We start from the raw sequence: 24,515 nt of genomic DNA on the forward strand, positions 1-24,515 counted from the left end.
TTCTTGAGAAACACTTTTGCTACTTAACAGCTTTTTAAATATTGTTTTTATAGTTTTTTTTTTCACTTGCTAAAATTTCACATGAAGTTTGTTGAATATTCCTCTTCATATTATTAAGTTAAAATGTTCAGTTTTAACTATAATTTTCTCTAAGTGTGCTATCTGAATTTTAGATTTCTGGACAAATAAGATGAAAAATTCTAGTGGCGAGACTGGTAACTTAAAAATTAATTGAAAACACACTATAAGCATCTAACATAAGGCACTTCTAAAGACCACTTTTTTTTTTAATACCATGCCATATCCAAGCAGGGTTTTGGGGCAGGGGGTGTAAGGTGTCTGTTTTCTTGTATAGCAATGATGTTCCTTTGGAAAAGATGAAACGTTTACAAAGGCTTAACAAATACAGTTTAAAGACAGTAATATCTGTCCCGCACAGAATCTGCCTTTAATTTTGATAGTTGTTTGGTATCATTTCACAGGTTTGGAATTGCAAAGGAAGCTTTTGGATATATGGATTGAGTTGGTATAATCCTGCATTGCAGCTTAAGATCCTGTGACATGAACATGAATTTTGGTCTTTTGACCTTGCTGAATGAAAGGAGATGGCAGCATTAGACCCCACTTGAAAGGTGTCTAATATAGGTCCAATGAAAATCTGGCTTGGAGAACCTAACAGCTCAGCAGTGTTTAGAAAGACACCATATTTCTTTTAAGTACCTTTTTAGTAACACTTTCTCAACTGTTGTACTGTCAGGAGCAGCTCCTCAATATCCCCACATCATTGCCCTGGCTTAAAATCTTTTTCTCAGGCTGTAGCAGGGTGAGTGGACCCACTGCAAAGCAGTTGTTCTCCACTGGTGGAGGCCCACTAACTTTTTTGGTTCCCAGCTGAAGTTAAGAAAGGTAGCTGAGAATAGTGGGTGAGTGTTTAAAGAGCTAGACTGCCAAATAGAAACCACATTTATTTTTTTTTCTTGTTCAGGGTTTCCAAAGTGAGAGCCCTGGATTCACAAGAGCAACCTACCAGAACTGGCCAGATCCTGGGATGGCTCTTGTGATGAGGGCAGAGACCAGTGGAGATTAACTGAGGGATTAAGTTTGCTCTCAAGGTTTCTTTGTTGACTTTGTGAATAGAGGCTTACTGGTAGGCTACACGATCTTTTCTTTCTTCATCAGTGTCATGAATTTCTCTAAGCCATTTATTGGTGGACTTTGCTTTTTGAAGATGGACTAAACAGAGGGTAACAAAATACACTCTTAAAGCTATTACAGAAGTTGCAGCAATGTTATTTATACAATATTTACAATAAAGTTCTACATTATAATGATGAACCCAAGATGATAGGATACTTATCTCTCCTTTACGTAGGAAAGTTTGGGACAGGAAGATTCTGAATCATCAAAGGTACCATAGTCTGCAGAGCTTGGGAATAGAGTTTGAATCTCATTCACTGAATTGTGTTGTTGGCACTATTAGGTAAAAGCCTACTTTTGGTACTTTAATATGATGAAATACAGTCCTGCTTTCATACTAAAAGTGTGTTTTATTGTCCCTACTGTAAATACTTCACGATTCCATTTTGTCTAGCAACATGATTGTTTTCAAGCAGGAAAATCAGACATTGCAGAGGTGGGGAGTCTGGCTCTCCGCAGAGCAGAGAACATCCATCACTGTTCTGCAGCACTCTGCTAGACTGAACAGAACTGCAGCAGCGGTAGCTCTAAGAATGCAGTTCTCAGAGTGCTGTTTGTTATTGGTGACTGTGTTTGTTTAAAAGATAGGGTAGCTCATAGGCTTTCCCTGCCACAGGGAGGAAGATGGTAGAACCTGTGATGCCTGACTTGGTTATGTCTGTGGATTGCACGTTGCCTGTATGTGGGTTTAGAACACAAGGGAACAGAGTCTCGCCATGTTACCAGCTGTTGCCATCTGAGCCTGTATTAATTCACCAGTTCCTGGTGGAAAAGTCTTTCCAAATAAATTTGGGTTATCTTGTACTTAAGTAGTCTGTCAACAGTTCACTTACCTAATAGGTAATTAAAATCTGCTTGAAATAGTAATTTGTGGGATGTTCAATTTTGGAAATGTACAAACTTAGTAAATTACCTTAAATAGATAAGTGCTGTGTTAAAAAATTAGAAAGCTTCAGAGCAGCACTTAAATATTAAAAATGCATTTACCGTGGGATATTTAGCTCTTTGTATATTGCTAATGCCAATGGAAACAGGTAACACGTTAAGTTTTTTGCTAAGGATTTTGCAAATGAGTTGCAGTGATAAGAATTTGAACATAAGTGCTTGTAAATTAAAAATTATGTTGAGACTGCTTTTTAATCCCATATTTGTAGAAAATTTAACTAGTGCAGCACGAAGTCCAGCATACACTCTTAAGTGCTTTGCATATTCTTGTCTATAACTACATCAGTATTTTGGATTTTTTCCTCTTTTATTCATTGTTGTATTAATTAAAAAGTCTGTTTTGAAAATAGAATTCAAAATTATAGTAAACATTGTCTTCACCAAGACAAACAGCTTGTCTGAGGATTATCTCATCATTCTGTGCTGCAGCAAAAAATTGCAGTGTGTGTTGTACTTACGACTTTGTTCCGAAGTCTTGAGAGATGAAACTTGTTTTGGGTATGTAGGTAGATATTCCAATAAGGATGCAGACGTATCTTAGTCTTGTTATTTTGCTTTTTTTTTTTCCTTTCTTATTTTCAGTGTTGAAAATAATTTGTCCAGGTTTGTTTTTTGTTAAATAGCCTGCAGGCTGTTTTATGGTGTACATATATGGGAAAGACCTTATCAATACCAACACTTCTAAGCCTGGCATTTGCAGAAATTCAAAGAGATGATGGCAACCTATTGGATCTTCTCTCTTTGCCTGTTCTTGCCTCCCAGAAATACTGAAACAGTAGCTCACTGAGGCTTCTGATGGTGGTCATTAGTTTGAGGTTCCTGTGGAAGACTATATTTTTTTTTTTAAAATAGATTTTGAGAGAAGGTATATGGGTAGCTGCTGGTATTAATTGAGAAGTTGTGTATTTGTGCTGAAAAAAACCCAAACCTGCAAGTACTTTTTAATTCAGAATTTGGCATTATTTTCCAGTGTGCTTGCCTAACTCATTTTTGCCTAACAAAATCTGAGCTAAATCTGTACTCTGAGGTGGTAAAATAATTCCTGAAAGGAACAGAGTACCCTCGCTTGTGCTTAAAGTGAGGAACACATGGGGTGGTGTGCACTGTGATGGCAGTAAGTCTTGGGGAGTGAAGACAGTGGGTTGTCTTGGTGCTATTTTCCCCACCCTTGTGATGCTTACTATTTCTTTAATAATTCAAGAAATATAAAGGAAAATTAAGAGTAAAATATCAGACCAGATAGTATATGCAAAAGGCATATTTTGAGTTGGTTGTTCATGGTATACTCATAAGCCTAAACCATGGCCAGTGTGACTTAAAAGCTTCATATTTCTCATATACAGATATAAAAAAAATAAAAAAAATGAAGTATTCAAAATTTATTCTTTATTTTTTTTTAACTTGACCAATATCAAAACAGTTTCCTTCCTGAAGGAGTTAATGAGGGAGAAACTTGGAACCAAATGAAAGTTAGAAGTTGAATTGGATTTCAGGAAAATGGCTGGCGTGTTGAGTTGTATTTATTCACAAGGAGAACAAAAGAAATGTCTTTCTCATGGCTCTGTACGAGGCTGGTGCTCATACAGAAATGAAGTGTCTTGAATCAGAGTGTTGAGCTCCCTCCCAGAGAGTGTGCTGACAGTTAAAGGGCACTTAATTATTTATTTGAATTTCTGAAACTCTTCAGTTCAGGTCCATGTGACTGTTTCCTGAACATATTGCGATCTCCGAATGTGACAAGCAGATGCCTCTGAGCAAACAGTACTTATGAAAGACTTCTTTCTCATGAAACGGCAGATACATCCTGCAGGCAGTGGTGCTCGTGTCCTGCTGTTTCTGAGTCTTCTCAACAGAAATAGTCATTGGGAGGCTGTGTCAGTAACGGAGCATGGAAACCAAGGCACAGGGCAGTGCTTGGAAATGACAGCAAAACAGGAAAACAGAAATAAGGAATACCCTGCAAGTGCTTTTTCATGTACTTTTATATAAAATGCTCACGCAGATCCCATGTTATCGTTCTATTTGCAGGGTTGTGGCCCTTACTGTTAGGATTGCATGTGTGTGTCTGCCATGTGGTGGGCCAGCAGCTGTGCAGCCTCTCCCCCTCCTTCCTTCCCTCAGATCATGGCTGTGTCTGACACTGAAGCACTATCACTTAAAAATGAAATCGGTATTTATAACTCTGCATATTCTAATCAAAGAGAGAGAATTATGTGGTGAGATAATGTGTGTAAAACACTTAGTATCTTGAACATGAACTGCTTTTCCTGTAAATCACATGCTGTGATGAGGGAAATAAAGCTCGGGGCAAATATTTAGAATACCTGTATCTTTATTTTAATTGAAGAAGACTGGCTGAAAACAGCAACTGAATGTTTTTCATAAAATGAGAGAAGTATCAACCTGTGTAACTAAAGTGTACTGTTTATTGATGCATCAGTTCTCCAAGTACAGCGGTGTCATAAAAATTTACACTTTAGGGTCATAGTATGTTTTTGTCTTTCAATGCTGTGATGTTTTATGCAGATGGGTTTAAAAACCTGGTAAGATATCTACTACAAAAGGACTCTTGTGTTAAATCACGTTTGCAATTGTAGACACACTCTGTGACTTGATCAGCTTCCTGCTTTCTCAAAATTACCAGTACTATGAACTATAACTCAAATAATCTATTCCTGTGAAGTAATCTTTGTTATATATTCTCCAGTCTTCAGCATTCAAAAATCTTCAGTAGTTTCTGCTTGTGACTTTCGACTAACAAATATGTAGGAATGGTAGTATTTCTCTCTAGGTGTGTTTAAAGATTCTTTGTAATCCTGTTACTTTTTTTTTTATTTCTGTGTGTTAGTGTTATTTATGTAATGTGAATTAAGATAAGTCTGTTCTACATTTTTCAGGTTCAAGCCATTTTTTCCATTTCAAGTAGTGCCACCCGATGAATATGAAGATAGAGACCTCTGTATACAGGATTCTCTATTGACAGAAGGGCGACTAAAAGTCACATTAATTGAATGTACAAGGTATGTTTTGTGGTCTTTTGCTAGCTGTAGGCATGTTCTGATTCATGAAATAGCAACTTTGTGTCGTGATTGCACTCTAATCAGGAAATGTATTTTTTTTAAGTAAAAATGGTCAAATGAAGTTGCAGTAAGTTTCTGAGGCACTTCTGTGTTTTGTGTGGGTGTGTGCATTTGCCTTTCTGCTGAATTTTGCCTGGTTACAAGTTAATCTATGCCTCCTGTTATTTGGTGGTTGAGTTTTTTTGGTTTTGTTCAGCACACTCTTTCCAGGACAGTATAAGTGTTGTAATTATCCTATTGTATTATGTTGTAAGTGAAGGGAAATAATTGTTTCACTCAGTCTTACTTAAATTAATCCACATAACTTTTATAAGGCATTATTTGTTGCCTTTGTTTTGAACAAAATAATGGGAAGGAATAAAATCTACTTCCTTCACTCATTGAAGAGAAAATTATTCTCATGAAAGCTGAAGAAAAGGTGTGTGGACTCTTCATTTGCTTGTTTGTTTTTTGGTGTGGTGTGTTGGTTTTTTTTTTTTGTGTGTCAGACTTCAGTTCTTGGTTTATGTTGGATCTTATCCAAGTAGTGCTCAGGTTTTGATCTAGTCATGTGTCGTTCTGTTCTGGTTTGCAGCAAGACCGTTTTTTTAAAAAACTTGTTCTTTTCATTGCTTATACTACCATATGAGCCCCTCTTTGCACTTCTTTCTGTAGCCTTGTACAACTGTCTGAACTGTTTGCTGTACTAACATTGTTTATCCATGCCATGGATTTCCAGAAGATATTTTTCTGCTTCTGAGGATTGTGTGGGCCACAGCAGTGGTTATTTTTTGTAATACAATTGCTGCTTACCTGTCTGCCTAGCTTTGTTGATATGTTTTCTGTTGAAGGATCCAAGAACACTAAGTGACTCTGCATCCTTGGCTCCTTTCCTCTTTACCCATACTAAGGGCACTCATGATCTCTCTTCATAGGCAGTCTCCAATTTCAGTCCAGCAGTGTGTTCATTTTTGTGGTAAGAGGGCCCAAAATAACTACTTTAAGTTGTATGCAGTGGTTCTTGGTTTGGAAAGAAATCTTTTAGATACTATGTCTTTCCTGAATCTGAAATGCTGTATAACATCACCAACATATCACTAGTGTTGTTTCTTTCCACTACATTTAGAAGCCAGATTGCTCAGTTTGATATCATCCTCTGACCACTCAAGTGTTTTCAGCTGTCACAGATGCTTATCAGATGGCTGGGAGAGGATGCAGTCACTGGCTTGTCAGGTCTTTTAAGCTTCAGGTCTGACTTAATCAGACTGGTTTATGCAGCTTGGAATTTCTCAACACACAGTTGAAAATTATGTCTGAACAAACACCTCTCAATTTAGATGTCTGACTCTTGGTTCCATAGTAATTCCTCAGATCTTCCAGGTGTCTCATCCTTTTTTGAACTAAACTACAACTGCTGTTTGTACAGTCCCCCTGTGAGTAAATATTCTTGATTACTTTGCATTGGCAGATACTGATGAGGTAGAAGCTGAAAGACACAGAGGATTTTTGTTGTAAAAGAAGAAATATGCCATATATACAAAAGTAACAATGACAAAATTTCCCTTTTTAATCACCACTGTACATACGTGAGCTGGTGTGAGGGTTGCCTGGGACCATTCGCAATGGCTGTTTTGCAGTGCAGCACTGCGTGCTGAAATACAGAACTTTTTCATTCGTATCTGCCACAGGGACCTGAAAATTTTTCTTGGTGATCATTCTTGTTGCAGAATGAAAGATTACTTTCATTTCTGTGTGTTTTTTCAGTTTTGCTCAGTGCACCAGAAGGCTTTTATATTCCCTGTCAGTACAGTAGCCATTCCTTGGATTCTGTACAGAATTTGGAATAGGATTCTTGACTGCTACCAGTCTAGTCTGGTAACAGAGTTCTGCTACTTCTCCTGCTTAGGTCTGAAAAACAGTGGTGAAACTATAGTAATAAAACATTTAGCAAACATTTTTTTAATGTTGTAAATATCTGTTTAAATATCATCATAGTCTTCACATGACTAAATATCTGCACTTCTTGCACTACTTCCTTTTCTAATTGCAGGCTTGACCATATTAATTTCCTTGCTGTCATGCTATTGAAAGAAAAATTAAATTTTGCACATATTTAAAATGAAATTAATGAAAAGATGGAACTTTGGTGTAAATAAGGAATATGTTTTGCAAATTTTTATCTGACCTGTACAAGAAAACTTGTATTTTCAACAAGTGCAATGCCCTCACAGAATTCAGTCATTGCAAAAGTGCAGTTATCTGTCATTTACCTTAAATTATTAAGGAAAATGGAAAAATAAAGTGACATGCTGTTAAATTTTGCTATATTAATTGCTTTGAGAAGATACACTGTGAAAAAAGTCTTAAAGCATTTAACAGTTTTGGAAGAGTATTCTCGCCTAATATAATCAGAGTTTATCAGGTGGGCTTTCTAGATTAGCATTTGTTTCAATAGGTAACCGTTGTGAACAAGGAAATTTTCTTTAGTTATTTAATAGAATAACATTATAGAATAGTTATTTAGTAGAATAGAGTGTACCTGAGACTCCAGTTTGCAATTTTATGTGTTCTTTTACTTTTATCTTCAAGTGGACTTTAGTGTGCAGCAGTGTCACCTTTAAGTATGTGAATATTGAATCTGCTTTTGACATTCCTAAAATTTGGGGGAAAATTCTGCTTATTTTTAGCTCCTGGAATACTTGCAAATACAAAGGCCACAGTTGAAATTAAAAATTTAGGAGAGGATTGTAAAGGAAATAAATCGTTTGCTTTTACGTACCTGGTTGTATGTAAAACATACGTAAAGGTTGGTGAGTACTTTGCCTGTACCAGATTCTTGTTAATTTGCAGATCAGTAATTCATCATCATCCTACAAAAAGCAGAAACTTGATAGCCTTTGTTATTCATCCTTCTTTCTGGAAGACTATAAAGACTCGCTTTAAGCTCTCAGCTCGAGAGTTGTGGTGACCCACAGCCTCCATGCACTTCAATTGTTTTGTATCAGTGGGCAAACACTTCATGTCTTGAAGTTCTTGTAGTGCTCAGGCTAAGTAGGACAGCTACAAACAACTGTGTTCATATCTGTAGATAGATACTCTGTTGAATTACGTTCTTCTGCCTCATGCTTGCTTCAGGGAATCATCCATTTTGCACTTGGAGGAGGAGTAGAAATTCATTTTCTGTATGCATATTTTAATCACTCAGGTGGTAATTTAATCACGTTCCTTTATTGATTTAATTATAGCTGGAGTTATAAACTTTGTTTCTGGCTGTCTTTCATACAGATTTTATAAACTTTCAATCTGTAGGATAGATCCCCTTAACGTCCGGTTGTTTTGGTTGAATGTGTTGTGACACAATCTTAATGTCAGCCTTTATCTTCACCTGTGTCACAGAATACAGTACCTCTGCATGCTAATGGAGGTATTATTCAAACAAAAATTTATTTAGTGTAGTAGCTGTTAAAATTTCCCCATTGTCTTTCTGAAGTTGGAAATTGAATTCCAAACTCCAGCATGAAATGCTCTTTAAAACTTAAATGTGTGGTTTTGCTGTCCTGTGATACATTCTTTAAGTTGTGTATTGGTAACCTATCGTAAGCTGAAATCCTGTTACGGCTCATTGTTTTCCTTGTTATTTTTCCATTGTTTCCATATAACCATATGTTACGGTTCTGGCTGGAAATTATGTTTTATTCCCATTTTGAGGTATCTCCTGTTGTTGTTCTTAGTTGCCACTAGTACAGGACAGCTAAATGGCTACTGTACTGATATTTTAGAGAGACAGTTATTACCCCTGGGAAATTCCTGAGGGTGTGTCTAGGTGACCAGAACCTAAAATGTATGCAACCAGTGATCAGCTGTGGAAAAGCTTTGATGAACTGTCTGGTATCAGTGAGGCACTGATGAAACCCTGCGTTACTCTAAAGCAACTACTAAAAGCAGAACAGAAAAGCCACAGCGAGCTGGCGGGGATGGCTTAAAAATAAGCAAAGGTGGCGTGAGTTCATCTGTTCAAGTAACCTTGAACAAACTTAGTCTTGTCCTCACAAAGTACCTAATCAGTTGATTCTGAGGCTGGATTTCTGCTTACGGTGATCATATCAAGAGCGTCTAGACAAACAAGTGCTGGTGGTCAAGCTGGACACTAACCCAAATGTGATCTTCCCCTAGCATCTCCTCCATGCATTCATGTACTCAGTTAAAGACCTGTTAAACAATTCTTCGGAGAGACATACAGAAGAAATATTTTTTTTACCTCTTCTTGCTGCAGTGCAAGCTAGAGAGCTGTTGCAGCCAGGGAGGTGTTTTCCCTTGGGGATTGGCTTTAGTTTACCATTTCGGATTGTTGGAGAAAGTTTTCAGTAGCTTTACTTGAAACTTACTTTTCAAAGTATGTTTACTTTATATCTCCCCACCTGGTAGGCTAGGCACTTTTCGATCATAAATATTTAACCTAGAAACATTGTTTAACAACAAGATAAACAGAGGAAATTGACGTGGGTTTCTGTCAGCTTTTGTCTTTATCGTCTAAAGAGTTGTTTAACATATCAGAATCATAAATAAGATGCTTTCGATGAAAGCTTAAAAACTGTCCTTGTCAAATGTATGTGAAAAGTTTGTGTGTTAAATTCGAACAGCTCTTTTGAAAGAGTGAGATTTGTTTGAAGTTTTATTCCAAAATATTTATCTGCTTCCAGCTACTGTGAGTAGCTGTGTACAACTTTATTGCTGTTTTATAGCTTAAAAGTTATTGGGTTTTCTTTTATAGCAGTACTGATACCTACCTGAAAAGCTTTGTAGCCTTCTGGAATAGGGAGTTATGCAGGAATGGCTCTTTCATTTGTTATGAGTATTACAAAAAATTACAGTTAAGAGGATCCCAGTTTAGGGGAACAGGAACGTAAGCAGTAGTAAACTGACTTAGCCTATAGTGACATTCTCTTGAACCAAGAAGAGCTCCAGTATATTGTGAAGTTCAAGACTCAGATGGAAGACTTGTGGCTGTTACTGCTTTTTTAAAAAGAAAAAATTTTTGGAAAAATACTAGTCTGCCAATCGACCACTTTATTTAAGAAAAGGGAAACACAATAACAAAAAAAACCAAGCCCAACCAACGAAAAAAAAACCAAAAAAAAGACCCCTAGCTAAAAATTTTGTTATATTTGATATTTATGGAGTTCTTCCACTAGAGGGTGGCAGTGCCTTTCCTTTGGTGTGAAGCTGTATGGACTTCTCTGGGTGTACACATTGATAATAATAATAGAGTGTATAAATGAAGATTGGTAAGTTTAATGTGGTAAAGATAATATGGTATCTGGGATATATGTAATAGTATGACAATTCTTACCATAGGCTTTTCTATTTCAGGTTACTTATGTTTGGATCCTATGAAAGAGAAACAAATGTTCATTGCACAATGGAGCTGAGCAGTAATGTTTGGGAAGAAAAATCAAGAAGTTCTATTAAAATGGTAAAAAAGGGTATAATCTTTGCCTATTCCAGTATATCTTGTGTTCTTAATACATTGTCTAGAAAGAGTGTATTTTTGGACAATCAAATGGGTGATATAGTGGGGAAAAAACCAACCCAAAACGTAATAGACCAGTGTTTTGGTTTGGTTTGGGGATTGGGGTTTTTTTTGATCCAAAGTATTTCACTGTCAAACTGACATGTATGGATTATATCATGTTCTATTGTCACAACTATGCTTAAAATGTTCCTGGTTTGAATACATTGCCAACTGTCCATCTGCATTAAAACAAATAGTGTGAAGTAAGCATTTTTATAGCCCTGTTATATTTGGGTGGGGTAGTGTTCAGAAAATGCTGAGTAAGATACACCTGTCTTTCACTGGCCAGGAGTGTGTTCCCTTCTGGTGTGAGGGCTGAAGACACGTGTGCTCAGAGAGCAGCTCATGTGACTGACTTCCTTCTTTTCCCCTGCATTTTGTGAAAATACAGGCAATTGCCAGAGATCTCTGACTTTTTTTACAGCTTATGAATCCTACCCTCTCTGCTAAAGAAAAATACTTTTACAAGTGTCTGCAAATACAGAAAGTAGTAGTATTGGTGGTATTGTAAGTCAATATTTTACTAATTAACATACTTAGTAACATTAGTTTAGGAGCATTCACCGTACAAATAGCCTTTTGTGTGTGTGTGTGTGTGTGTGTATGAGAATGAGTTACCTCCTCCCTGGCCCCTTGAACAAGAGGTACAATGTATGCAAGAGCCTTTCAGTTTCACATTAGAGCAATATTGTGGTAGTTATCAAATTGAATTAGGCTTATAGTGAGCAGTAAGTAATGTGCTTATTAAAAACCAAAGCAAATCAAAAGAAGAACAATCTACAGAGGCTTTAAAAAGACTTTATGTTAACAATTGATGTCATGCAAAGAAATCACTGGAACAAAAATCCTGCATTTTATCTTCTGCTGAGTGCCATTAGCTTAAGCTCTGTGCTTTTGTTACATCTGACTGGTGGTGTTTGGACAGCAGTGTCGTTTTTCCACTGGAGCAGCAAGAATCCAGAATTTCATCATCTCATTCAGACAATTAAATTCCACTTTGCATTGTTTTTAAAACTCCTTGTGACAAATGCTATGATTCTTATTTTTGACTTACTGTATATTATGGTTTGCAAAAAAACCCTATGTGGCTGAGCAACAGACAGAAAGCCTTTTTTTTTTTTTTTGTTGTCTTAGCTGCTGTATTCTTAGTCAACTGAAAAACTTGAAGGAAGGGTACAGGTTCACCTATGTTTTCTTAGGGTAGCCTCTAATACTGGATGGCTGTCTGAGTGCGTCCGGGAAATGACAAGCAGGGAGCCTGCAGCTGCAGCACAGGCTGAGACTCTTCAGAGAACTGTGATTCAGCAGCCAGACATCATATAGAAACTGATGGCAGCTAGGGACTACATTCTCCAGAGTTGTCTCTGTCTTGGCCCCCTCTCTACTCACTCCTAATGCAGTCAGTGGTGTTTATGTGCTTGTGAGTTAGCCATGTCAACTCCCTGAGTTGGCTTGCTGGGTGATGGCTCCAGTGCTGGTGGAAAGGAGAAAGAAGTGTGGGATGGCAGTAACTTCAGCTAGTTTAAGCTGCTGAAGCACAGCACCACCAGAGGTGATGGCATGAAGTGTTCCAGTGGTCCTGAAAGAATTATGGTTTGCTTAACTCTAGAGGTTGCTATAGATTCCTTGAAGCACGAGGCAGGAGGTAGATCTGAGTGGTTTTTGTAGACCTATTTGTTTAATCTGGTTTATGCAGTAGTTTTTAGTTGTGTTAAACTTTTTAAATTTGTTTTAATCTAAAGGTTTAAGCCTCTTTGCATGATTGCATAAGGATACATAAAGGTAGGAGCAATTTGGCCTTAGTAGTCTAGCCAGTTTATGGTCTTAACCCCTTCCTAATAATAATAAATATTTCAAAATTTTAAAGAAACAAGCAATACTTCTAGCATTCAAAAACAAAACAAAACCAACCCCCCAAAAACCAACAAACCCAAAACCCCAAACAGTTTTAGGATCTTCTGGACCTGATAATGCTAATACTTACTCATGGGCATGACCCTTTTGTTGGGATAAACAGTGTGTGAAAGCTTGCACAGAACTGCAGGGTTGGTGGTCTGGCAATGAAGGTGTCAGTACACTGATTTACCATTACGTTTCTCTGGACAAATGAGTTTGGTTATTTTTAGATAATTTTGAGTAGTAATATTGGAGAATATTCTTTTACACTCTTAACAGAAGAGGGGAAAAAAACCCCCAACTTTCCACAGTCAGTGTGGCACTGGTGAGTTTGTGACAGCAGATGGCAGTAAGACTAAACTGATGGTGGGTGGAATGGCTCGTTTTTAAAACTACAGAAAAGTACTCGGGGTGAAACTCTCAAGAACTCATCATCTCTTTCAGCATCTAAAATGAAATGGCAGGTTTTTCAAATTTCGTAAGCTTTTGGAAGTCAGGCCTTGTGATGTACAGAAGGGTTTTCTGTCCATCAATGTTGCAGTCCTTCATTAAGCATCATTCAAACACTGTGTGTGCCGGAGTGCGGGGACTCCTTGATCTGAGTTGTTGCATCTCTAGCTCTGCTGTCAATATGAAGAATTCATTGTGCTCAGCTACCTTGAACTTAAGGCCACTAGGTAGGTGGCCTAATTTTAAGGTCCTGCTTTTGAAAATCTTGATATCATAGAACATGGAAACTGGAAATTAACAGTACTACCTTTTGCTTATATTCAGCAGGTGCAGGGAAATCATGGAAGTCCCTTTTCCTTAGGAAATCAGGTTAAATATGCAAGTTAAGTTACAAAATGTTAGAACATTTCACTGAGTGGCAAGAGTATTGCCAAAGATCCTCAACAATGTAAGAAGTGTTGCTGACACACTTAACATGAACTTAGTTATCTTTCTCAGAAATTGTAACTGTGTGAATAGTGGAATAGGAAGTTATAAAGAAAAAAAGTGATAATTTTCAAACAAAAAGTTTACTTGTATCTTTGTGATTTCTAGCTCTAATGCAGCGTTAGCCACAAGGCAGCTGACTGCAGTACTTTGTATCTTTCTAATATTAAATCCTTCTTTTAATGCTTGTATGTGCAATAATTATTTGAGATGAAGTCAGAATTAATAACAACTTCAGAAACTATGGAGAAGAAATGATAGACTAAGTTGCAGTGAAAAGTAGAACGATATGTTCTGGTTTAAAAGCTCTAAAGTCTAAGAGTCTCACAGTCTGAATCGGAGGATGTATTGTTGTGACTGTTCTACAACACTCCTGAGGAAAGTTCTCATAACTTCCTATACTTCCTAGTGTTTTCATTCTTTATTATGTTAGTTGTGATAAAAGATTAGACAGATTTAATACTTCATAATGAATTTTGGCAAGGATTTAATCTGATCATATTACTTATGGAATATTAGTAGGTGTCAGCATTGGTTTTGAAAAAAGATGCTGTGTTATTGAACATATCTAGAGCATTATTGAAGTGTCTGTTATAATACAAAGGTATGTCAGGCTTCTGTTTTATCAAATCAGTCTGAAACACCAATAAGACTTCAGAGAGGTGATTTGGCATGTTCTCACGTGACATGTGAACATTCCTAAATATCTTAATTAGTAGTACATGCAGCTGGAATTAACATTAATCACTGCACTGATATGTAAAACTTCATTATGTATGGATAGGATGTAGTAATTAGCATTAACAGCACTGGATTACTAGCCAGGTGTTGTGTGGCTAAATAATTAGTTGTCTAAATAATTATATATATGTTTGTAGTTATTAAATGGAGGCTGTGCCATAAATGGGGTTATATCTACTGAACTGCCAGTTAACAATACCAGATTGATTTCTACAAACAAAAAGAATAGTTCTGTTTCTCCTTGGAGCACATCTATTGAGAGTGAGTGGACCCCTGGCCTGTTACACTTGGTGAGAATCCTGCTGCTGACTTTACCTGTGCCAGCACTTTGTGCATAGTGTTGTAGAAGAATAACTTAATTTTTCACCAGAAACTGAATTTGCTTTTATGAATAAAAGGAAAATATAATCTGTCTGCCTTAAAAGTGGCAGAAGAATGGACATAGAAATGATCTTGAAATATTAGTAACAGAGACTTGAGGGAGCTTTGCAGCTGGAAGTACCCCTTACGTTGACCATGCAATGCCTTGAGTGCTGTATGGGTGCTCAGCTGGTCTGAATCTTATTTCTTATGAACTGCTCTGTGTATTTTAGTAGTCATATTGCCTTTCTTTAGGTACTGATTTTTCTGACAAAGTTAGTTTTCTACAAGTTGTAGATACTATTGCAAATAGATTGCTATCCTAGATAAACTTATACCCAGCAAGTGTGTACACACGCTAAATGGTTTGTGCTTTTTATTGGTTGTATGAATGTGAAGTAGTGGGGAAGAGGTGCTCAACTATGACAAAATGTATCCGTTCCAAGTTTTCTCTTAAGTCTTTCTTTTTTTATAGAAATTCAGAGGTACAAGAGATTCATTATCGATCTTGAAATAATAAAGTTAGATAATCCAAGAAGATATGAGGAAACACCTTGAAAGTCTGGTTTCAACTAATAGGTAGTACTACAGGAATAGCCACAAGTTTGTATTCCTAAAGGTAGTAAGTGTTGGGGCATGTTTGTTGTTGGCGTGTTTTTCTTTTAATTTTGGAAACCCCTTCTGTGAATACTTTAGCAATACAGGAACTGCATTTCATATTCTGCAAAGTAAAAATTTCCATCTAAAACACCACATCTAGTAGCCCATAGGATTCACTTTTGTAACAGCTGAGCACACAAATATCCTCTGAAGTAAACTAATAATAGAAAGAAAGAATTAAAGAATTTTAAGATTAAACATCCCACCACTTTTTTAGGAATTCTGCCTGATGTTTTCTCCAGTTCATTCTGAACATTGTGGTCAGCACTGCAGTAACTGAAGGGGAAGACCAGTGACACTGTCTTTTCAATCTTGCACTCTGAATTTGTGGATGTATATACATTCACATATGTAGGCCACAATCTCCAGGCCTTTTGGTGAGGATATCTTGATGGATATGGCCTTTTGTAGGCAAATTTAATGGTAACTTTGAAATTGCTGTAGGCAGGCTGGTTGGCACCTGTTCATCAAAACCAAGTAATATTTCTCAGCCTTTGTAAAACTGAATTTCCTTTATCAGGGATTAAGGGAAACTTAAAAGGTATTCCAGTACTGTAACATATGAATGTAAAGTAAGAAATACAGTAAATCAAATCCAGCACTTTCTGAAATGAGTTGCCTGAAGATACTAAACAATAATGTCAAAATTTAAAGCAACTGTGAAACGTTAATTTGTAAATACATGGAGTTAAATGCCTTCCAGTTGGCATTTCAGTGTGCTTATTTAACAGCCTGCCATTTCAGCATTTAATCCTATCAAAAGAAAGGAGGCAGATTAAAGCAAGAGAAGCTTTTTGAAAATGTCACTTTTTATGAAAATTCATGATCTTGTAAAATTTGATATTTGTAAATACAATGGGGAATAGTTCTGAGATTTGTACCTTACATAATATTCTGTAATCCGTTTTTCAAATAAACTTGAAGGCCATCAGGATTTTTTTGGTCTCATCCTAAACATTTAAGCCTTTTGACGTGCAGCTTCAGAAAGCTTTTCTGTGTTTTAATGAGAGACCTGTGAAAATGCACTGTACATCTTGGCTGCTCCAAGACTATTGAATATGAACATTAAAAAACCCCAAACCACTAACAGCTTTTTTAGATTAATTTTTTATTTTATAGTTTGTGTATATTCAGATAGATGTTTAGAACCGAATGTCATCGCTCTAGTCACAGTGTGACCTGATACTTCTTGCCTGCTTATAAATCATTCAGTATCTATCATGCACTGCATCCTCTGTCATGCGTACCCTCGCCTGGGACGGACAGGGAGAAAGCAGAGCTTGCTACACTTGTGCATTTGGTGGCAGACACTACTAAATGCATTGTGTGCGGCCAAGTCCGTAGCTTCCCTTACACGCACCTTCTTTCTTTTTACGTCCAAGCCTGGATTTATGATCCTTCCTAGCCTCCCTTGGAGTGCTGCAGAGATTGACTTCTTGCAATGAATCTGACTTGCTGAGTTTCAGATTTTATGTACCAGATAAAAGATCAACAGATAAAATAACTTGAGTGGGAAGAATCTGAAGTGAGTAGGGCTTAATGCTCTGTGTGTGCTTGCGCTTCCCTATCCCCAACTCGTACTTCAAGAGCTGACAGTGAAACTTGTCCGTGGTACTTATACTTATGAAGAGAAGTTCTTCTGCAGCCAGATACTTGTCTCATATAGTGAAATAAGTCTGGTTTGGAGCCGCTTAATTCTAGTCTAAATCACTATTAGGTTTTGTAACCAAGTTATATTGCAGGTGCCAGTGGTGATACTGTCTGTTCAGTTGGGGTCTTCCACGCTGGTGTTTTGCAGGGTGTTGTATTCTCTGAAAGCGTGGTAGTGACCTCCTGATTCATCAGGAAGAGACACAAGTCTTTTAGATAGCTGTGTTGGGTGAACTCACCTACCTAAGACCTCTCTGCATGGCTGTTCTAGGACAAAAATTACATAAAACTTCAAGCTTGATCAGAAACTAGTTCTGTTCTTTTGATGCTTTTTATAGAGCCGATGAACAACATTCATTTTTGCTGTGTGTTTTGCTTGCAGTTTACTCATATAACCACCAGCCTGTAGTACAGATTCTTTGAGTTACCTTTTAGTTGCCTATCTTCCATATCCTCCTTATAGTTCCCAGTTTGAATAGCAATGGTAAGCTCTTGTCATACTTTTTAAATTACAACTTTGCATTTAAAATATAACAGTGTTTACTTAATGGTTTTGTATCTTTTCCTTAAAAATGCTTGTAAAAACTAAGGTGGGCACACAATTTTAGTGTGTTAGTAGTTGTGGTGATGATGACCTTTTTTTCTTTTTTTTTTTTCCCCCCCTATTCTTATCTGTTCTGCTGCATGTCCAAATGTTGGATGCAGGAAAGAGTTTAAGTAGGTGTTACAGCAGCTGTATTTCTCATTTACAAAGGTTGATTTACAATGATAGCTGATCTTGCTAAATAAATAGATGGTTGATGCATGAAAGCTAACTTGTTTGTATGAACAGTATGGCTTATTGTAAGAGAGATAACAGTGTTTTATTAACCAGAGTAAACAATGTGGTTTCTGGGTAATTCAGTATATTTCTGGAATGACTTTCTAAACTATTTTATTACATCCTATTGCAAAGTTGTATATCCAGATGAGCCAGCAGCTCATGCTGGAGGCTGTTGCACGTGGTTGGAGTGGAAGGGGAGGAACCTGTTAAAACACAGATATCCACAACCACCTTTGGAAAAACAAGCTGGTTTGATTCTTGTTCATTTGTAGTATGTTTTAATCTTTGGTCTTCTAGTTTACTTTTAAAATGCATTTTCTTAGAGCATGCTTATAAAAGTCAACCTCTTCTTAATGTACTAGACTTTTCTTTTTTCAAGTTGAGAGACTGGGATCTTTTCCTACGAAGAGGTAGTAACTGGGTTGAAACTAATGTACTCATTTGTATGGGTTTTAGTAATGTTTCACTGCCAAATCAGGACCTCACCAAGTAAACTGTTGGGCACATGGAAAACTGTTTCCTTCCATTGGTGCACAGTTTAATCTCCCAAAATAATGAAGAAGGAAGCCTGCATTTGGATGTTTAATTACTGAATAAAAATGTGTTTTCCAGGTGGTAACAACACAAAGAGAGAAAACCTGGAGGTGGGTAGTAAGTCTAGTAAAAGGGGTCCATGGCTGTGAGTAAAAATCCTTGTTAAAAAAGTGAGGTGGTGGCACTTGGTGCTCATATGCTCTCTTATGTTTCTTTGTGTTGTAGGCAGTCTTAATTTAGCCTAAAACTCTGCATCAAGGCTATGAAACTGCTTTCAAGGCTATGACTGAGCTTACAGTCCTGCTGGATAGAGTAGTAAATACGTAACGTTTTTGTTTCATTTATTGAACTTTTGCAGTTTGGCTACGAAGGGTGTTTAGCTACAACACGGGTATGTCTATGATGGGTTTTTATTCCTTGCAAACAATATTTGAGCAAAGAATTCTTTGTTTAAACACAGTTGTTTCCTGGGCTTGATAAATGTTTCTATTTTCACTACTGTTCTTGAAACTTTAGCTATTGGAAGAGAATCTGAAATAACATATATTCTAAAAATATACTTGTGATAGCTAGGAACAAACTTTTGGCCACCGTTGTGAGCAAACGCATTCAGGTTCTTGCCAACTGATGTGCAGAAGTGCATTAGGAACCGCAGTCTTGGTTACATATGACTGAGGTAACCAAGAATTGCCATTAATTCCTAAGCTTTAAAAATAACTGCTGGGAGGAAGTAATTTTATGAAAGGTTATTAAAGCAATATTCTCTCATCTAATAATTGGAATAAAAGTAAACGAGATTTACTAGAAAGTAAAGAATCTGATTCTATCTTAAGAACACACTATTTACTTTTACAGAAGCTAGTTTCATTTCTGGATCTGTTTTGACAGCTGGAAGTAGAAACCTATAAAGGCACTGGAAATGCATCCTGGACAGAACAGACTCTCTTCTGCATGTCAAATAATTTAGTAGAACAAAGAGATCTCTTTTGATATTGCCAAACCCCCAACCCACTGTATAACTCTCCAAATGTTGAAATAAATATTTTAAAGCTACAGTAGAAGAGAAGCAAGGAATGTTCCTGTGGCTGCAGGAAGAAGAGTTTAGGGAAGGATGCTGTATGAGTCTTGACTGATTGTGGCCTGGGCCTCCTTTTCATCAACGCAGTAGTAGAACAGGAGAGGTGAAAGCTAATTCCTTCCTCTTACTGCTTTTCTGTCTCTATCAGAAAATAAATCTTTGACATTGAAACTTGGCACTCATTTTTTATTTTTACTTTTTATTGGGGAGTAGCTACCAACTTCTGAAAGGAATTATTCCTCTTCATCCTTTTGAAAGTTAGACTATTTTTCTTTTTTCTTGCTATGTGCTTCCTGGTAGCTGGTGTCTAGTAGTCCTACAGATTACTAGGTAAGCTTCAAGTATTACGTATTGTTAAATGCAAAGTGCAGGAGTATAAGTTCTATTGTCAATAGAATAGATTTTAATTTTTTTTTAAAGGTGGTATTTCTATTGAGGCAACAGCATAAACTCAAAATAGGAGAGCAGTGGTTAACCTGCCATTTACTGGAGAGAAGATTCTGCAAATAGAGCATGAGCTTGAAGCTTATAGTCATTCTTTTATCTGTCTATAGGTATCATACATTTCTGCCTGTCGTTAATTAAGGAAATAAAAGCAGTTGAGAATGCTGAATGGCAGGCAGCTAGTAACTACCAGTTGTCCAGAAACACTTTAAAGCAGTGCCTTCTCTAAGAGAGAGTATGGCTGATACACAAAACTTGAATGAGTGCACTGTACATGCAGACATGCACTTTTTTTTTTAGTATCTATCACTTCGCCCTTTCTCCACATATCTTTAGTTCCATTCTCTGAGTATTGCTGCCATTTATCTTGAATACTTGGCATAACGTGACTGTTGGTTAGGTGTCTTATGTAGTGTAAGGAGTAATTTTTAATTGGTTATTGTTAGTATGGCATTTTTTCATTATTTAACAATTTTAGAAAGTCATACTTAGTTATGCTGTGTTAAGGCAGTTACATCAACTGAGCAAGCATCACTCAAGTCTGGAGACACAAGTTTGATGTCAATTTCAAAGTGTCTCGTTATTCATTCAGAAGGTCTCGCCTTCATATTAATTTGGATATGTCTTCCATCGTATATCCTGATGAGCATCTGTATACCTGTATAGTGCTTTTTTTTAAGAAGTAGTAAAGTAAAAAGAAAAGAAAAAAAAGAAAATTAATTTGTAAAATCTGTGAGCATGAACTTCTGTTGAAAAAAATGTGAGTATTTAACTAGGCAGAGACTTAAACCAAGGAGGCGGCTCAGTTTGGCTCTAGTCCCTCCCTTAGCCCTGTGTCCTCATTAAAGCCTCGCTGGTTGCGTTCCCCAAACAACACAGAGCTGCAACATGCCCAGGTGAAAAAAATCTAGTTTTCTGTAGGGGTGCATTGGCTCTCAGGCCCCACACCACAGCAGGGACACCCAGCCTGGCCACTGAGAAGGTCCTGCTGCTGTGGGAGTGCCAAGGGCTGTGGGACCACCCCTGCCCTTCTCCCCTCACCTTTGAGCTGGGGTGGATCTTGCCACCTTCCCATCAGGACCATGTTTATCCCTGTGAACCACAGTGCTGTCAGCTGCCATGGAGAAGGGCCATTACTAAAAACCATACATATTCTCCGTGGAAGCAAGCATGTTCTCTCTCTATGTAATAAAACCATAGCTCTTCCAATAATTATAAGCACCATATTACTTGATGTCATCATTATATACAAGTTATGATCTTTGCACACTGCTTTTGACCTTGGACTGCTTTGTATGCAAAATACTGTTTCCAGTTCTACTCAAGTGTGTCCTTGTATGAAAATGGCAAAAAAAATCAATGATGCTTCTGCTGAAAATATATAAATTACAGTTCATTTGGGTATTTGTATGACTTGGCAGGGTAGAATTACCTCAGGCTTAATTATCTTGCAGTGCTCTTGTTCAAATGGTATTAAAGTATGTAAGTCAAAGGCTATTTTTGTGAACTTCAAGAGTTCAAGAAGGGCAAGCTGTGCATGATGAACACACATGTTTATTCATTATGATTTCCTTCTGGCATTGCAGGCTAACAGACTCCTAAGTAAAAAAAAAAAAAATAAATAAATAAAACACTGCACTGATAGGTTTGGGTTTTTAGCTCTCCAAATTGTCGTCATTTTTCTCTCACAAAGACAACAATTCTTCATACTTTTCTCTGAATACATTGTAGTACACACATGGCAGTCTCTGCCGAAGTGTGACATGGTACACAAATAGGTAGCTGAAAATCTGAATTTAAGCTATGGGTTTCTTGGTAATTGATGTACATTAGTGAAGTTCTAATAATCAGAGGTTATTTCCTGGGAACAGGAAAATTAGGAATGTTTTGCCATGGTGCCGCACCCACGGACTTGCAGACTGCAGTCCTCCAATCCAGATCTAATTCTGTTTTCTCTCCATCTTCCTTTCCTTGCCCAATTCTATATACTCATGTTTTTACTTTTTTTTTCTTCCCACCCACCCCCCTCCCCCCGACTTATTGTAATTTTTTAGGTACTTTTTTCTTAGTAATTTTTCAGGTACTTTTTTCTTAGGCTTTTTAGGGTGTTGCAGAGGTTATAAAAGCAAATAAATTTTTAGAGTTAACACATCTCTTACTTTCATGAACTATGGTGGGAGTTAAGTGTATAACAAATCACGAGCAAGTTGATGATTAAATTTGTAATTTTGTATTCTGAAGCTTTGCTACAAGATATTTAATCTTTTTTACTTTTTTTTTTTACTGTAAGGTATTTCATCATTCATCAAATTGCACGGTTGGTTTTTCTGTACAATTCTAATCTCTTAAACACGTAGGTTTTCAAATAAAATATTTAAAAATATGTAAGTTTAAAGAGAAACCTTAGGCTACATATTTAATACTGAATGTGCCATTTATGAACAGTGTCTTTTTTGTCATCACAGCCTTACAGTGATGGTCAAGAAAGTATAGTACCATGGCTTGATATCAAGTATCCAAATTATATCACATAAAATGTTTTCATCAACTTTTTGGATGCAATTTTCAATTTTTTTGTTAGATAAAGCTCATTCAAATGATTAAGTAAACTGAATTATTCATACTTAAGAAGTCAAAGAATCAAATAACTTTTTAGTTTTGCTACTGATGCAGATTCTATCCTTGTAATATGTGGAAAGATATTTACCACCTTACAAATAATTACCACTTTTAAGGACACAAGTATTGATCTACTTAAGGACAGCTTCTGTCACATGTGCATTTGCCAGTCTTCGCCCCCCGCCATTGTTCAGTATGACTTATTTTTTTAGATATTTGTATTTCTTAAGAATTCTGAGGTGTTAACTAATTCTGTGTTTGTTTTTAAATGACTGAACTGTAAATTTTTTGGGGAAGGTAGTTGGGTTGCAGTCCCAAGCAAGTCCTGCTTCTGGTGGTGGAAGAAAGGAGAAAGAGAAGTAGAAAGGTCTTGCATTATGAAATCTGCTGGGTATTTTTCTTGTATATCTCACCAGCTACTGATAATATCTGTTGCTAATTTAAAAATAATAGAGCATATGAAGTTATAGTGAGAGCTGAAGTAAAAGAAGTTTTTAGGCTTGACGTAATTTCCTATCCATTCTTTAATCTACCTTACAACAGGGAGCTGAAGAATTGGTATATTACTTCCCTGAACCAGAAAATCCTTCAACACAAACAAAAAAACCTCTTGTCAAAATGCATGAACTCTTTATTTCTATTATGGGTAGTGTCCTGCTTCTTTTGTAATTACATACATATTTTTTTTTCTTTTTTTACTGTTTCCGGAAGACTTTTTTTTCTTTCAGCACTTTTGCATGCTTCAGTGTTAGTGGTTTGAGGTCTAAAACTGTTTTCTGGAGAACTCGTATGTTCTGCTACCTCCAGAAATAATGAAGGGAGGTAAATTATGAGATAGATTTCTGCCAGAGTCATGACTAAATCTTGTGATAATGCACAATCCTGGTCTCAAAAGTTTAACAGAAATCCTTGTGGCATAGCTAAGTGGGTTTTGCTTGTTTTGGGTTTTTTTGTTGTTCATTCTCATAATGCTTTTTCATAGCCTGAAATAGAGGATATTCGACTCTTTGTTTAAGTAGTTATACCAATTCTGTTTTCTTGTCATTCAGATATCTAACTACAGGGGGGAAAAAAATAATCCCATTTTTTGTTAGTCAGTTATGAACATATTGATTATGTGGAGAGAAAGCTGCAACATGAAGGTCCCTTCCAAGCCAAACTATTCTATGAAAAATTCCAACCTAAATTCCAGCCTTTGGATTTTCTTGAAGCATTTGTAGAGGCAAGGTTGCAAAGTTGGATAGCATGTTGATTTTAGTTTACAGCTAATGTTCAGTTTCTAAATCATTCTTTGGATATATTGGGAAGTGATTCTTATGCATGTTTTGGGGGGGGGAAACATCTAGAATATTTTCAAGTGCAAAGCAAATATAGCTGGATATTGATCTCTATTGCAAAGTGAATTGTCAGCATTTGATGGTTGGTCTTAAGATCTTTTTCATTTTAATAGTTGTGACAATCTTTATAAGTGATGAACAGTAAAAGTATGAAAATCTGGCTTCTAGGTGTGCTGTTGTCTTGGTGCTATTAATCAGATGTGACACTGAGCTGCTGTTTCAATGCCTGGCAGCGACTTGTGCCCTATCACCATAAACAAATGGATTTGATGTGATTTGTGCTCAACAAAATAACCAGAAATAGATGTGTGTTTGTGGAAAACTTTACTGGTTATATAGTTGTGTGTTTATACTGCAGTGTTTTGTCCAGAACTTAATTGAAAACAACTCAGTGTGGTTTGGGTGCCTTTCTACATAGAGAAAGATTATTATATATGTATACAAAACCTTGGTCTTTTTACAGCAGTTATTCAGAATAAGCTAGATATAAATCCTTGTCTCTTCCGACCTTGGTAACGTAGAATTTCAGAAGAAAAGTGATCTGTTTTTAGCAGGCAAAGGGTGGGATTGGGAGGTTGTATGCAACAGGAACTTCGTTTTGATTCAGATGGAACTTCTATTTAATCTCTGAAGAGCTGTTACGATGATGAATCATTTCACTACA

General features: G+C 36.7%; 1 protein-coding gene across 1 annotated transcript in view; it reads left to right on the forward strand.

Annotated features, from left to right (window-relative positions):
* Nucleotides 1–24,515, forward strand: part of PDZD8 (PDZ domain containing 8) — a 59,426-nt gene that overhangs the window by 15,497 nt on the left and 19,414 nt on the right. The window contains exons 2-3 of the mRNA XM_056351431.1: nt 5,040–5,162; nt 10,572–10,674. Coding sequence (XP_056207406.1) covers nt 5,040–5,162; nt 10,572–10,674 — 226 coding nt within the window. The remainder of the gene's footprint in view (nt 1–5,039; nt 5,163–10,571; nt 10,675–24,515) is intronic.

Source organism: Falco biarmicus, chromosome 9 (genome assembly GCF_023638135.1).
Source record: "Falco biarmicus isolate bFalBia1 chromosome 9, bFalBia1.pri, whole genome shotgun sequence".
Classification (NCBI taxonomy): Eukaryota; Metazoa; Chordata; class Aves; order Falconiformes; family Falconidae; genus Falco; species Falco biarmicus.